Source organism: Juglans regia, chromosome 12, assembly GCF_001411555.2.
Source record: "Juglans regia cultivar Chandler chromosome 12, Walnut 2.0, whole genome shotgun sequence".
NCBI classification, from domain to species: Eukaryota; Viridiplantae; Streptophyta; class Magnoliopsida; order Fagales; family Juglandaceae; genus Juglans; species Juglans regia.
In genome coordinates this window covers 17058421-17074924 of record NC_049912.1, presented here as the reverse complement: position 1 = coordinate 17074924, position 16504 = coordinate 17058421, and the positions used below count along the sequence as shown (strand labels likewise).

The 16504-nt window shown below is 37.8% G+C and overlaps 1 protein-coding gene across 1 annotated transcript; it reads right to left on the bottom strand.

The window, feature by feature from the left end:
- Positions 1 to 10686: 10686 nt before the first annotated feature.
- Positions 10687 to 13685, bottom strand: LOC109011697 (serine hydroxymethyltransferase 4-like). The gene is made up of 4 exons (XM_018992993.2): positions 12957 to 13685; positions 11599 to 11989; positions 11402 to 11503; positions 10687 to 11040 (listed from the first exon to the last, which is right to left on the bottom strand). Exons 1-4 carry the CDS (start codon positions 13632 to 13634, stop codon positions 10796 to 10798), a joined length of 1416 nt encoding a protein of 471 aa, XP_018848538.1. The 5' UTR covers positions 13635 to 13685; the 3' UTR covers positions 10687 to 10795.
- Positions 13686 to 16504: the final 2819 nt, after the last annotated feature.

Genomic DNA, 16504 nt, shown 5'->3' with positions numbered 1-16504 from the left:
CGGTTAACATCCTTGAAGAAAGGCACACAACTCCTTGAAGAAAGTGCTCAGTTCAGTCAAGGCCAATGCAATATCAGTTCGTAAGTACCCACCAACAGCAATAGGAAGTAATCTTTGGAGAAAAACATGACAGTCATGACTTTTCAATCCTGAGATTTTGCAATCACGTACAGAAACACAATGCAATATATTGGAAGCGAATCCATTTGGAAATTTCACATCGGCCAGCCATTCACAGAATTTATTCCTTTCATGACCGTGTAATGTGTACTGTGCATGTGGCACTGTAACATGTTCACCTTGAACCTTCAAATGTAATTCTTTTCTAAACTGAAAAATCTCCAAGTCACATCGAGAATTGATATTATCCTTGGTTTTCCTAGGAATGTTCATTAATGTGCACAAGATGTTATCACAAATATTTTTCTCAATATGCGTGACATCTAGATTATGTCGAAGACGCAGGGTTACCCAATACGGTAGCTTGAAGAAAATGCTATACTTTGTCCAGTTCAACTCTTCAGCAGTGCGTTTTCTCTTTCGACCAGATTTACCAAATTGTACATCCCCAAGCATCTGTAGTTGAGCCAAAACATCAGCTCCTTCTAAAATCCTTGGTGGCATGCGTTGATCTTCTCTACCATTGAACAAATGTTTTCTCATTCTCCACATGTGATCTGACGGTAAGAAACGACGATATCCCATATAACAATGTTTTCGGCCATATTTCAACCACATGGAATCTGTGCCCACATTACAGGATGGACATGCTAATTTTCCTTTCGTTGACCAGCCAGAAAGATTCTCATATGCTGGGAAGTCGTTGATTGTCCACATTAAAGTAGTATGCAACATGAAAGTTTCCTTTGTGGAGGCATCATACGTAGGTATCCCATGTTCCCAAAATTCAAGCAGTTCATCGACTAACGGTTGCAAGTAAACATCGATGTCATTACCTGGAGATTTTGGCCCAGGAATAATGAGGGATGTCATCAGGAATTGGTCTTTCATGCATAACAACGGAGGCAAGTTATACGGAACCAAGATTACTGGCCAAATGCTATACGGTTTAGACATATTGCTGAACGGATTAAAACCATCACTTGACATCCCAAGCCTTACATTACGAGCATCCTAAGCGAACCAACTATGTTCTTCATCAAATCTCTTCCAGGACTCTGAGTCTGCAGGATGTCTCAGGCTAGCCTCATCAGTCAGTCGTTGCTCTTTATACCATCTCATATCACTTGCTATCTTTGCAGACACGAAGAGACGTTGCAATCTTGGTTTCAAAGGAAAATGCCGCAACACTTTTTGCAGGATAAGGCGTGCCTTGTATGTATTAGGCACCCACCTTGAAGCCTTATAGTTAGGACATTCATTAAGATTAGCATTCTCCTTCCAGAACAAGATGCAGTCATTGGGGCATGCATGAATCTTGTGGTAATTGAATCCCAAATCCCGCTCCAATGACTTTGACTCCTCATATGAATGTGGCAATTCAGCATCAGGAAAGGCAGACTGCAACAGGTTCAGTAGCATATCAAACGACTTTATTGACGAGCCACCGAGTGTCTTAATGTGTAACAACTTCACAATAAATGATAGTTTTGAGAATTTTGTACAACTAGCAAAAAGTGGACGTCGGGCATCCTCTAGTAGATGGTCGAAAGATGAACTTGGGGAGGGATCTGGTATTGATCCACGAGTTGGCAATGGATTACCATGATCTTGGGGAACATCGACGAACCTGCTTGCCGGATGTCATCTAACATATGGTCCATGTCATCAATGTACTCGTCGGCGTAATCAGCAACACTATCGTCACCATCGTCACCATCGTCATTGAAACTTCATGTTTCCTCCTCCCCATGAAATACCCACTGGGTATAATTTGGATTGATCCCTTTAATGAACAAGTGAGTCTCCACAATTCGTATAGGTAAGAAGAGATTATTACAGCATGAACGACATGGACATCGAATGGGATCACTGCCCTGAGAATGGTTTCGTGCAAGGGTGAGGAAAGTGTTAACCCCATCGGCGTATGCAGGTGAACGAAGTCTATCGGTTAAGTTCATCTAGCTTTTGTCCATCTAAAAAGGTCGAAATATACATGTTAGTTAATCGGATAACTAAGATTTAGCTATATGGTGGGTGGGTAAAGAATTTGAGAAAGTGCATTGTTGAATAAATAAGCAGGCAAGTCGAAATTACTTGCATGTGGAGCACAAGAGAAGATGTTGAAAACGATACTAACCGGGGTTGTCATGAAGATCGTTGTGGAGTGATGAAGAGATAGTGGTGAATGGTTTAGTGTGTTTATGCCAGGAGCAGTGAAGTGCTGTAGAAAATATATGTCAGCATGTTAAACATAGTCATATATATGGTGAATATTTTTGGTATATTCTAGATCAAGGTGCATATAAAGATTCTAAGTAGATTGTCCACATACACAAGAGTTGGAAGAATTATAGAAGTTATGGAAGCGTGTAGGTAGTATGCTTGAATATTATCATTACTTATACACAAAACAATTATGGCATCTATGAATTGGGTAAGCCTTTATTGAACTGCACTTGTGAACACTACGTTGAGAATTATGACTGAAGACATGCTTGAAAACCATATCTTCTAAACAGCCATGATGCCTGGATTATTAAAGATGGGCATTGGAGGAAAACTAATGGATGGTTAGAGAACCATTATGGTCTAAGGCACAAGAATTAATTAAGCACAAAATCAGTATTCTGGGCGATGTTACATATACGATGAAAGGTTAGAAAATGCCAATGGATTGTCATTGGGGAACATCTACATGTTGGGAAAAATCTGGTGGGGGGAGTCAAATAACGAAAAGATATGGTCATTTTTTTAGGGTACCAAATATATTATTCATGTAATTTTTGTTTAAAAAGAGCACAAGGGAAGATAAAAGAAATAAATTGACTATGATCTAGAGTGTTAAAGAATAATAATAACTCAACTCCGCTGAGACTAATGTCAGGCTCGACTAGGCTCGAACACGTAACTATAACTCGAGCTGAACATTGAGTTATTTGATCTTGCTGAGCTTTACAATCCAAAAGATTAGCAAAGGTGACGAGCTCTTACCACAAGTTACATGTAATCACGCAAAGCCTGACAATCCAAAAGATCAACTCGGCTCAGCAAGATTACGAACCTAATTAATCAATCCATTAACTTGTGAAGAAACTAATTTATTCAGTCCAAAACTGTCACCCATCGAAAGCGGGAATTTGCTTCATACTGAACCAATTAACTAACGCAAGTTGATGGGATTAATTCAATTGTCTACAAGTACTCAAAAAACCAAAGTATTATCCAAAATAAACAGCTCTAAATAAAATAGGTAAGATGAATTATTTACATAAGTAAGAAAGAACTGATATCCTGCCTAAAGTTTATACAATGAGATTCAAAATGGTATCTCATGATACAGCCAATTATAATCTCTCAAATCATTCCATTCATAGTTAGAATAATTAGGAGTAAATAAGTGGAACACATCACAAATCAAAGTGCAGCATGGATCCAAATATCTCAGAGTTCTAACTCTGACTTACACAATAATGTTCATCTGAAGGCATGACATGCATTCATTCTCTACGAAAAAGATCAGTAATATTTAGAAATTCAGACAAAATTGAAAGAATAGAAGTGGAAGTGGGAGAGCAAGGCAGTACATTTATCCAAAATTGGTCGATGCCCAATAATTCACATAGTTAAATGCATAACTATGTATTTTGGTGATCTGCATTCGAAAGCAGGAAAATTTTAGTGGAATTGGTGCATTAATTTGAAGTCTAATCTTATACTTATTTGAACCTAACCAAGAATTACCACTTGTTATAATTGCAAACTAGAGTTTGATATCAATTTAACACACTTGTTCAAGCCCCACATTTCCAATGATTCAAAAAAACAAAAGCCAACCTAAACTTCATGATTTAATGTCTTACATATATGTAAAATTACTGGGTAAAAAACAAAAAAACATGTACAAACCCTAAATAAAATTAAAAAGGGAAAAGAAAGCTGGCTAGCTAATTATAATACCAAGGGAAACAAACCCTACATTGAGTCATGATCAGATTTGCTTTATTGAATTTGTTATTTTGGGTAACATTAGTTATTGGCTTTTAGGAATTAATGACATTAAGCTAGCTAGCTTAATTAGCTAGATTTTGTCGTGCTTTCCATCATGTGCATGGTTGTAATTAATATGGATTAAGTAGTACTATTCTATTGATTTACCTGTAGGTACATTGCACAAGTGATGGAATTCATTTCACCATCATATATAGATATATATGTTATATCTATACATAACATGCTCAAGTACATGATGGCCATACCCAACACCTCACACCTCCTATCTTATAGCCACTGTCACAGATTGTATTCGCTACAATAATGAAAGAGAGATGTTTGTCATGTGCAATAAATTGACTAATTTGTTCAAAGACATTGATATGTTGAAGGGCTATTGGGAAGAGAAATAATAATAGAGAGGGAGAGAGAGAGAGATCTTATATTTGTCCATGATTTAATAATACAAGTACTAAGACGCTTATAAGGGCAAAGCTGATTTATTTCCCCGAATTGAAGGGATTCAAGTCTTTTTGAGTCTTTTATTTCAATATCTTAGTACAAATCAGCCTACCATAGATCTCTAAATTCCATCAACTATTCATATAAGTGCATGCTAAGGTGAAATTAATATATCCATTGGCCCTCATCCCTCTCAATCATTAGCTCCTAATAATTGGTTGTGGGGGAGAAAAGGGAAGGCAAAAAAGACATGTTCAGAATGAAGCAATTAGGTTAAACATGGGGGGCATATTTAAATTAATGTACTCTCTAACTCATGAGCATAGGATCAATGTCCATATATATAAGTCTATATATATATATGAATATAGACTTTATAATATGTAATAGGATATGATCGATTTCCATATATGGGGGGGGTCTACCTCTCCTATATAATGAGATGAACAACAACTCAAAAAGCTTGAAGAAGTATTCATTTATTTAGTTATTCTGAAAATAAATTCATGAGTAACCAGCAGAAATTGTCAGCTCACAAAGTTAGGGAATCACATCCAAATGAAACTATATTATCATGACTAGCTAGGCCAGCCGCTAACCCTTGTTTGTTACCAAAATCCAGCTTCTAAATAATTCAGCTAGAGTCTTCATCAACCCTTTTGTCCTAAATATGCAGTTCATTGCATTAGTGGCGCCTTTTGGACAAAATTTTTACTATATGATCATGAGGAAGATGATTAATTAATTAGAGTTAGAAGTACAAACACATTTTGCCATGCATGTTATTGGAAGCTAGCTAACTAATTTCCTGCAATCCAATCAAGAAGAAGAAAGAAGAAAAAAAAAATAAAAAGGGCGCTGCTACTCTATCCCTCAAAGTAACCACTCACTTTGACCACAAGTGTAAAAAAAAATTAAAATATTAAAAAAAATACACTTTTACATTAGAAATGAGGCAACCAATTTTTAGATAATAGTTAACCTGATTGGTTTACCATAATACATTAGCCAAGAAATTATTAGTTAACCTGATTGGTTTACCATAATACATTAGCCAAGAAATTATTGCCAAAAGAATGTAGAAGGACAAATGAAACAAAAGAATTAAATGAGGGTAAAGGAATGGCCGGGGGTACTGCTGATCAGCACCAAAGAAACTAACAATTGAAGTAAGTATATAGTTAGAATACATGAATGTATTCTAATTATAATCAGTTCAAGTAAACAATTAAATATTTGCATGTATAATAACTATAATCAGTTCAACGAACATACATAATGAAACGTACGAACCTCCATCACAGGTCTTGATTAATAATAGCAAACTCAAATATCCAGACGCAATAAAGATTGTATTTGATTGCAAAACTTGGCTAAAATGAAAAGGAGGAGCATTATTATGATGTTTGGACGAAAGGGGCTTCATTAAAATAGAAAAGACAAGTATAACATAATATAAGGATAGCTAAGCTAGTACCAGCGATTTCGCCGCTAAAATTCTACACTTGAATATAGCAGAAATTGCAAAATGTTATGGATCCTACTCAGACTCAAACAGTTAAGAAAATCTATAAACTAACTTTTACGTGTAGATGATGGCCAGAACAAATAGATCACATAAAGGGAGACGTGGAAAATTTATTTAAAAAGTTTCGTGCATGCATCTATTAGTTTAATAATGCCAAAATTGGGAAGAACATTCTATAGTATAAGCATGACCCTAATGTATTATGCGGATGGCAAAGAGGCAAAAAGGTCAAAAGGCTTAGAGAAGAAATAAAAGGAACAATCGTGGCGCTTGACATGCAAAATGGGCACATGATAAGTACCCTTCTACAACTAGCTAGATCAACTAATGCATGAAACTAAGATATGCATGAAGCCCCATGTCACCAACAGTAGGAAAAAAAAGAAAATCACAATATCAATTAATGCCTTTTTTTATTATTATTCTTTTTTTTTTTTGGTTTATCAGGTTTCGTAATGATGAAAGTCATAGTCTCAATCTTCAGCAAGTAATTAATTGCTTGTTTCAGGAAAAAATCCTTTATGTTTTCTCAACCATGAAACTTTGAAAGTATTTAGCTTTATTTTTAACTTTTTCCTATTTTTCCTGGATAAAGAGCAGACCATCACTAAGTAAGATCCTGCAGTCACTCCATTAACAAAGTGCCAATAAAGGCCAGATCTGCACAGTAAAAGGAGGGGTTATAGGTGGGTAAAACAATTAAGTTTGATGTTGTGTCACATTCATTACAGTAAATGAAAGGTTGCATGTATTATTTCTTTTGGTTCTCTGATCTGGCTTTGTTATTGTCATACATCAACTTAAAATGGTTTTCATTTCAGTGATATGCTATCAGTTTTTCTTGTGATGTCACCAACAATCCAAAGTAATGAATGATAGCAAAGATTAGAACATCGTAAAACCAAAAGGCCGAACACATCTTAATATGAAAAAAAAAAATACCAAGACAGTTGTCACGACTCAAGACTTATCAACACAGTTACAAACATAAGATCAGTTCCAACTCCTCTGTTCAGAAAATATAGGAACAAAAGATAATTAAGTAAAGTTTGTAACCGGAGCACATATCCGCAGTACATATCATTTGTTATACTTATCATCTTATCATGTAAACTCTTTATATTCTAATCAATGGAAACAGAGAATTTATTCCGCCAAAACAATTGCCTTTTAACTTGGTATTCCAAGCACGTTCGAGCCAATTTTTTTTTCCCTATCCATGGCATCCTCCAACAACCTAAACTAATAATCTCTCCTGCTAGCCTTTCTCTTCCTAGCATCACACATGCTGCACCTATCAAGCTAACCGACACTTAGACATTTCCTTTCCTTTAACTGCATCACTTTGGAACGGCCATACAGTTTGTAACTTCACTTACCCATCATTTTCACTAATTTTGAAACTGGACAGTTTGGAACTTCAAAGAAAGTCCAAGGAGACAAACACAAACAATGCACCAGTGAAGGGGCCATGAATAAACCAAACGAAGCAGAAAAAATCCATAAGCTACAGATCAAGAAAAAAATGATCACTCAGAAACAAGGATGCTTACACGCCCATTAAGACTGCAGTGACTTTAGACACACAACAAATCAGTACCCACCAAAATGCATAATTTTTGCAATAAAGAACTCATGCGAGGATGAAGGGGGAGGGCTATTTTCTTAAAGGGAACAACCAAATACCTGCGACACATGAAAGAGAGTCCCCACCGTGTCGATGGACGATAATCGCCGCCGATATTGGGCTTCCCAAAACAATCTCTCCACGTGGTTGACGGCGAGGCACTGACTTTGTTTCGAACTCAAAGTCTGGAATGAGGGGCCTGGATTCCGCGAAAGGAGAACCAAGAAACGCACGAAGAATGCAACGATATCGCGTAATCAGCTCCTAAATCAACGGGTGGAAACAGGGGCATGTGTCTTACTGGTAGGCAAAAATGGGGACGAAGGTAATCGCGATTTGAGGGGAAATCGGGATTTGGGGGGAAATCTGATTTTATGTGGAGGTATTGGCGCCGTTTACATTAATAGGAGATTTGCAGCGAACAACAGCGTTGGCATTAGATTTTGACATTTTACGGCGGTTTATATCGCCACTATTATCTTTAAAATCGCTGTAAAAATAAAAATAAGATTTACGGCGAAACTTTTCGAGGCAAAATAATTTAAAATCGCCGCAAAAAAAATGAAAAAAAAAAGTCGCGGGATGGAAGCCGCGTCAACCAAGAAGTCGCCGTGACACATAACTTATTGCGGCGATATTAATTCCAGCAGACCAAAAATCGCCGCAACTGAGCCAATTTCTTGTAGTGACGTGTATAATTAAAAAAAAAACCCTAGGAGATATTTTGAATTTAAAAAAAAAAATAGGGGGCCATATAACATGGTTTCGTCACTAGATATAATAATGAACATGTTATATAATGTAAGGTCAAAAATTGTTTTGAGTTATTAACTCGTGAGGGATTAAAACCCTTGACCTAGTGAGATTAAATAGTACATGACATAGACAAGATGTTATAAGTGATGTATTATGTTAGTAAAATAGTGACTTAATATAGTACTCCTACCATTTGCCTTATTGACAGGTCGTACGTTTCATTTTTCATATGAGAAATAATTAATTGAGAGATTCTGAGGAAATTGTTAATGGGATGACACCCATTGTGAACAAGTGGGAGATGTTATAATAATGGATGGTACCCCATGACCCATTTAGCGTCCACATGGGTGGGGAGTCATAAGCAGAAAAGTTAATTAACTACTCCATCAAGAAACTTTTTAAATAAGAGTTTTATGTGTGTTAGTTTTACAAGTGTGGAAAAAGTGAACATACAAAAAAAAAATATCCTCTCCTCTCTCTACAATTTTCTAGAGCAATCATCTTAAACTCTTGATCTTGAAGTGTGGAATTATTGTAGGAGCCTCTAGTAGCCTCCTAAGTGACATAGAGGTACAATCACAACATTTGTGGGCTATAAGACAAACAAATATCCGGACTTATGAGGTAGTTCGAAGTAATCTTATCTAACATGTCCGAATGTCTATGCTGAACTTTCAGCTTTAAAGATTGGCTTGCTTTGATGCTATCAACTCAGTTTGCAAGAACTCATTATAGAAACTGGCTCTTTGTTGGCTATAAATTTGTTGAAGTCAAATTCCATCCCACCATGGAAATACTATGAACTATGGGATGATATACTTGGTTCCCTTATGTCTATGGAGAAAGAAATGCATTGGTAGATAGCTTGGAAAATCATGGGGCGCATGGCTTTTCTTCTACCTTCCAATCTTTACCTCATCTCCCCAAGAAATCAATTGGTTACTAAGTTAGGGACCACGCAAGTCTTCCAAATTTCAGGTAATGGATGGCTGGTAGGTTTCCTTTGATGCTTACTCTATGTTTTTCTCTAAATGGTTTGTTAAGAATTAAGGCTTTTTTATGTAGTATTTTCCAGGTTTATCTTGCATGCAAGTAGCATAGTTTTATTATGGTTTTTAAAATTTGGATATTGGCTTCTTCTATTTTCTTTGAAGACAACGTTTTGAAAACAAGGAAACATGGTCACAGTCTTGAATTAACGTTCTAGGCAACAAAGCTATCTAGTATTGCACATATTGAGAACAATAGATTAAAATGAGAGTTCTCTAGATAGTGTTAATAGCAAATTCATGCGTGGAGGTTCAAAAAGAAAAGTGCCCAAGTATGTAAGATTTCTCTAGGTAGGTCTCACGTACATCCTTCTTTGACTCCTAATGCTTTTTCTTTTTTTTTTTTTTTTGGCATAGTGCATTTGCATACAGAATACAATTTATAAGTTTCCTTTATTAATGTGGAAGTTGTTCTACATCAAAGATAATGGTATTTCATTCGGTTCAAAATTTTTAAAAACTGGTTGGCACGGATACAAGATAATGGAAAGTGTAACACCCCAGTCCTGGATAGAGAAATTTTAAGTGATAAGAGTTAACTCTCCAACCCGTTTGGGACTGGGGCTTTACAGGAAGGGACTCTTGCCGGACTTGTATTCTGTTGACAACGGAGCTAGCTTGGGGTTCAAGATGATATTGACCCATCTTTCTTATCAATTCATCCAGTTCTCAAATCTATTGAATCCAATTTCCAAACCAAACTCTTACACAAAATCAAAATCTCATATATTACCAATCAATTATTAGTAACAAACAGAAAAGGAAAAAAAAAAAAAAAAAAGAACGGGAATTGTAATTTATTGTTCTATTGAAACTAAGGTTACGTTTGGATGTTGAAGTGAGTTGAGTTGAGATAATAAAATATTGTTAGAATATTATTTATTATTATTATTATTATTTTGAGATTTGAAAAAGTTGAATTATTTATTATATTTTGTGTTGGGATTTGAAAAAGTTGTAATGATGAGTTGAGATGAGTTGAGAGAAGTTGTGATTCCAAACGAAGCCTAAGTATGATAAATGAACCATTAATCTTCTCCCCATGAGACAGAAGATATGTAAAAAAATGTTGCTAGGAGAGGATATGATTTATACTCTCATAACATAGACCAACAAACACATTAAAATATATATTTTTTTTAATATATATATATATATATTAAAATCAAACTTTTAATATATACTAACCTAGCCAAATCAAAATTTTCTTTTCTCCTTCAATGGACCAAATATAATAGGAAGGAATAAGCACTAGACCTAATCCTTGTACTTCATCTCAGACACCAGGAATCCGGGCATGTCAAAAGAGGATGAGAACTTCTCGACATCGACCTTGAGATTCTCAATGTCCTTGTTGTTCACCAGGCCCTTGTTGAAGTCCTTCAATAGCTTTCCAAATTCCTTTTGGATGTTCAAGGTGATTGTCACAGCGCGATGAAGGAACTCTCCTATCTGTTCGAAGTCCTTCTCAACCAACCCTCTTGAAGTCATGGCCGGGGTACCTGTCAGAAAACAATCACCATTAATTCTTCATGATTGATAAAGGAGTCCCAATTATAATAATATGTGCATGAACGCTCTGTTCATAATCCTTCACCAGATGAAAACTGACTGCTGATTTCAAGTGTGATGTCCTTTTGATAAAAAGGCTGCAGAATGCTTTTTCTATTTCAAGAGAATATAAGACATGGAATCGTCAATTATGCATACAACCATTAAGAAAAAGTAACTACCGTTATCTCATCCCCGGAGAACCAGAGAACAAGAACCTAACATCACATTTTATGAAAACCATCACTTTCACTCTTAACATATTCATTGATAGACCCTAAACATCAATTAATTTTATATGGTAGCACTTACCAATCCGTACTCCTCCAGGAGACAAGGCACTACTGTCACCAAACACGGCATTCTTGTTCACAGTAATATTGCACAGGTCACAAAGCTTCTCAACCTTATTGCCTGCAAGAAGGCCATCAATAATTCATATTCGTATTAGTGGAATCAATTCACAAAACAGTAACTTTTTTCTAAACCAACTAAATCATTTATTTTACCAGTCAACCCAAGAGGCCGAAGATCCCACAGGACAAGGTGGTTCTCAGTACCACCAGTGACAAGCTTGTATTCCTTGCTCATCAGGTAGTTTCCAAGGGCAACTGCATTGGCCTTGACTTGTTTGGCATAGGCCTTGTACCCGGGTGACATGGCCTGTTTCAGAGCAACAGCCAGGGCACCAATCTGGTGATTGTGAGGACCACCCTGAAGGGAGGGGAAAACAGCAAAGTTGATCTTGTCTTCAAAGTCGTAAACTGCATCCTCTGGCTGGCCCTTCTTGGCTGGTTTAGGCCCCTTCCTGTAGAAGATCATACCAGCCCTAGGACCCCTCAAGCTCTTGTGAGTTGTGGTCGTGACTATGTCACAGTATTCAAAGGGATTCGCAGCTTCCTACACACAAAAGGAAAATTAATTATATAGACAAGAATCAGGTCTTGAAAATTTTAAGTAGAAATCTAATATGCATAGACAATACACAAAAGATAATGCAAATGTTAGAAGGAATACAATAAGCTAATTACTAATTTTTTAGTAAAATTTGAAATTGAAACTTTGAGCACAACATTAAGCATGCTTCCGATAAAAAAATTCTGAGACTCAATTTAACTTTTAACTTTCAACTTGACTGTCTGTACAAGACCAATAATAATGAAGCCTTGTATACAGAAAAATTCATAATACCTCCCACCACAATTAACATATTTTGCAAGCAACCAAAATCAACCCATGCACTTAGAAACTTGAATGAAATATTTTTTGATAGGTAAAACTTGCATGAAATATTACTATGGTGCATGAAATATTTCAAAACTTTCATGTCCACTGCATGTCTACTGCACGTAGCAATGTAATAGAAAGAACAAGTTTCAATACAAATTTACAATCTCCCGTTACATTTATTCAAGATCAGACACTACTACACGGTGATTTTTTTTTCTTTTCTTAAGTAACACTACAATGCAATGATCCAGTATAATTTCTTCCCGCATCACATTTTTAACATATGCTAAACTCATAATTCACTCAATCTAAAAGATGTGGAACGATCTCGCATCACATAATTGTAACTGATTGTTTGATGCCCATAATTCATTATCATAATTAAGACCTCAAAGTCACAGCCCAAATGCAGATCTACACAAACGATCACTCAAAACTCAGGTTCACCAACCTATAAGTATACCTGAATCAGATAAAGACTCAGAGCCAGAATGTTAAATTTGTCCTCTCCAAAACAACCAGACACCAAGTGACATGCAGATCTAATCCCAGAGCAGGCAACAAGACCAATCAAATTCCAATATACATCAAAAGACATCAGCAATTCAAAACCAAGAAGAGGAAACGTTTAATGTACCTGAGCAGCAACAAGGCCACTAATGTGAGCCATGTCACAAAGCAAGAGCGCGCCGCACTTATCGGCAACAGAGCGGAACCTGGCGTAATCCCAGTCCCTGGGATATGCACTCCCACCGCAAATGATCAGCCTGGGCCTGAAATCCAGGGCCTTCTCCTCCAATTTATCGTAGTCAATATACCCAGTGGTGGAATTCACCTTATAGGGAAGACTCTCGAAGTAAATCGAGGTGGCAGAGATCTTCTTCCCTCCGGAGGTGTAGTAGCCGTGGGTGAGGTGACCGCCAGAGGGAAGATCCAAACCCATGATGCGGTCATGGGGTTGGAGAACGGCTGTGTAGGCAGCGAAGTTAGCAGGGGAACCGGAGTAGGGCTGGACATTGACGCCCCAGCCGGTTGGGTCGAGGTGAAAGGCCTGGAGGGCACGAGACATGCAGAGATTCTCGATCTCGTCAATGAACTCGTTCCCACCGTAGTACCTGTTCCCAGGCATGCCCTCGGAGTACTTGTTGGTCAAGGCGCTGCCGAGGGCCTCGATGACGGCGAAGGAAGTGAAGTTCTCCGACGCAATTAGTTCGATGCCGCGGCATTGCCGGCGCTTCTCCTTCTCTATAAGGTCATGGATTTCTGGGTCCACAGTTTGGAGGGGTGTGTTTCCCCATGCGTTAACGGGATCCATCGAGAGAGAGAGAGAAGTGGTAAGAGAGGAGACACAGGCGAGGACAACGGACAAGCAGCTGGGTTCGGGGGCTGTTTATAGGAAATGCATTCGGACATAAAAGTACGTATCTACCCTTTTTTTTTTTTGCTGACTTGATATATTTTATTTTGTTAGTGGGAAGTTGGGGTTGTAGGCGCGTGGGGTCCATGCGGCTGGTTGCCAGGCCACACAAGGCCTGTACATTTTTTAGTCGGTGGATTTTGTGTGTTTTTTTTCTAAGTACAAAAATAAGGGCCCCGTAGTCCGCCCCGCCCGCAAGAATGACGGGCGGGAAATCTACCCATTATCTAGGACCGGCGAGCGGGCAATATCGAGAAACAAAATGTGTAAACAACCGAATACATATAAGTATGTTTGAAAATTGAACTATTTTTAGATATTTTTATATTATTTTATTATTAATTTAGAAATAATTCATTATTATTTATAAATTATTCATTATTATTTTTTTATTATTCATAAACTATATCATTATTTTTCACTATTATTTATAGATGATCTAAAATACTCTTAACATTAAAATGGAATATCTATCACGCCTCTTCTCCTCTTCTTCATTTATTTCTTATATTTTTTATTCTCTTATCCTCCTCTTTTTCTTTTTCTTTTTCCTTTTCTTAATATTTGGTTTGTGACCCTATGCTACCTTGTTAATGGCATGAGCGTAGAAACTATGGTGGTTGTAAATGACATGTTTCACACCGCCAACTACTCAAATAACCTGCAACAGATGAGAAGGTTGCACTAGGCGCCCAGAGGAGCTCCGATGCCTAAGTCAGAGAGATGTAATCTCAATATAAGTGTGTAAGTAATCATAAATTATATGTTACCTTCAGGTATTATTTATAGAGGTGCTGATGACGTAAATAACCATTAAATTCAATAGCTCATTATGAATAATCACCTGATAAGTGGATGAGATAATCACTCTGATCTATCGGCATTATCATATCACGCGGTTTGTGTCATGGGCTCTTGGGTCGTAAGTCTCCCAATCTTGGGCCCATAGGCCGAATATGTCCTCTAGTCATGGACTTATTGCCACAAGACCTAAACATCCCTTCCAGTTATCCCACTAAATTCCTTTTATTAAAGCGGTTGAACAGCGTGGGGGGAAAACTGTCAGGTACACATATAAGATGTCCCCTTGATTTGGCTGTTTTAATAAAGGCGGGTTGGCCAGATATTACTTCAGCTCTTAGAAGGCTCTGTTGCATTTATCATTCTCTGGATGTGCTTTTCGCAGGACCCTAAAGAAAGGAAGACACTTGTTCGTAAACCTCGATATGAATCTATTCAAGGCAGCTACCCTACCTGCCAATCGTTGGTGCCAGTAATACTTTTTGGCGGTGTCATATTTAAGATGGCGTCAATCTTTTCGATGTTTGTCTCAATGTCTCTCTCCGAGACAATAAAGTCCAAAAACTTTCCCGAGTTGACCCCGAAGGTGCACTTAGATGGGTTCAACTTTATGTTGTATTTGCGTAGCACCACAAAAGATTCTCTAAGGTCTACTAGATGCTGGGCAAGATCCTTGCTCTTCACCAGTAAGTCATCAACGTACACTTCCATAGTTTTGCCAATTTGATGCTTGAACATCCAATTGACCAACCTTTGAAAGGTCGCTCTAGCGCTTTTCAACCTGAAAGGCATTACTTAGTAACAATAAAGGCCTCTGTCAGTGATGAATGTCGTCTTCTCCTCATTCGCCTTATTCATTTGGATTTGATTGTACCCCGAATACGCGTCCATAAAGCTCAAAACTTTGTGTCCTATCGTGGCGTCTACAATGACATCGATTCGTGGCAGTGGAAAATTGTCTTTGGGGCAGGCTTTGTTGAGGTCAGTAAAATCTACACACATTCTCCACTTTTCGTTAGCTTTCTTAAATAGTACTACGTTGGAGAGTCACTCTAGGTAATATGTTTCTTTTATAAATCCTGCCGCCAAGAGACGATCTATCTCCTTGCCTATGGTCATGCGCTTCTCCGTGCTGAACGACCTTCTCTTTTGGAGCACTTTTTGTGCCTTTGGGTTGACACACAACTTATGTTCTATGATGGTGTTATCAATCTCTAGCATATCTTCATGGCTCTAGGAAAATACGTCTTGGTTTTCGATCAGTAACTATTTCAACGCCTCTCTATGTTCGGATGGAAGTCTCGTCCCTACCCTCGTTGTGCTGTTTGGGCATTCTGGATGTAAGGCTACTATCTCTAGTGGCTCATTTGCTTCGACTGGAATCAAGTTGTTTTCATCTCTCGATTCTATGTCCTGACCAACTTCAACCAAGGGCGGGGACGATGGCCTTTTTTTCCAAACTGTCTGCGACACACACGCTAGGCGCCCCCGCTTTTAGCTTATGAACATAACATTCCCGTACCAAAATTTGCTCTCCACGAATCTCGCCGATGCTTGTTTCCATCGAGAATTTCATCTTCAAGTAGTAGGTAGAGGTGACTACCTTTAAGTCGTTCAGGATTGGTCTCCCCAATATGGCATTGTAAGATGATGGAGCTTTGACCACCAGGAAATCCGTCATCGTGGTAACTTTGTGGGCACCTTAGCCAACTGTGACTGGCTGCACAATAACACCCATGGGTTGGACAGCTTCTCCCGAGAATCCCTTCAGGGGAGATGGCGAAGAGCTATACAGCCTATCAGGGCTAATGCTCATTATGATGAAAACATCCCAGAATGAGATGTCAATTGAGCTCTCGTTGTCAACTAGAATCCACTCAGTCGTGTAGTTGGGTATTAGGAGAGTGACGACAAGGCGCCGTCATGGGGGTATAGAACCCATTGGTAACCTTCATCTTCGAATGAGA

Excerpts from the sequence above, each read along its gene's own strand:
- LOC109011697 (XM_018992993.2), bottom strand. The coding sequence starts at position 13,634 with ATGGATCCCGTTAACGCATGGGGAAACACACCCCTCCAAACTGTGGAC. Across the intron at positions 11,990-12,956 it reads GTGGCCTTGTTGCTGCTCAG|GAAGCTGCGAATCCCTTTGA; the intron begins GTACATTAAACG and ends TTTTGTGTGTAG. Across the intron at positions 11,041-11,401 it reads TCCTGGAGGAGTACGGATTG|GTACCCCGGCCATGACTTCA; the intron begins GTAAGTGCTACC and ends GTTTTCTGACAG.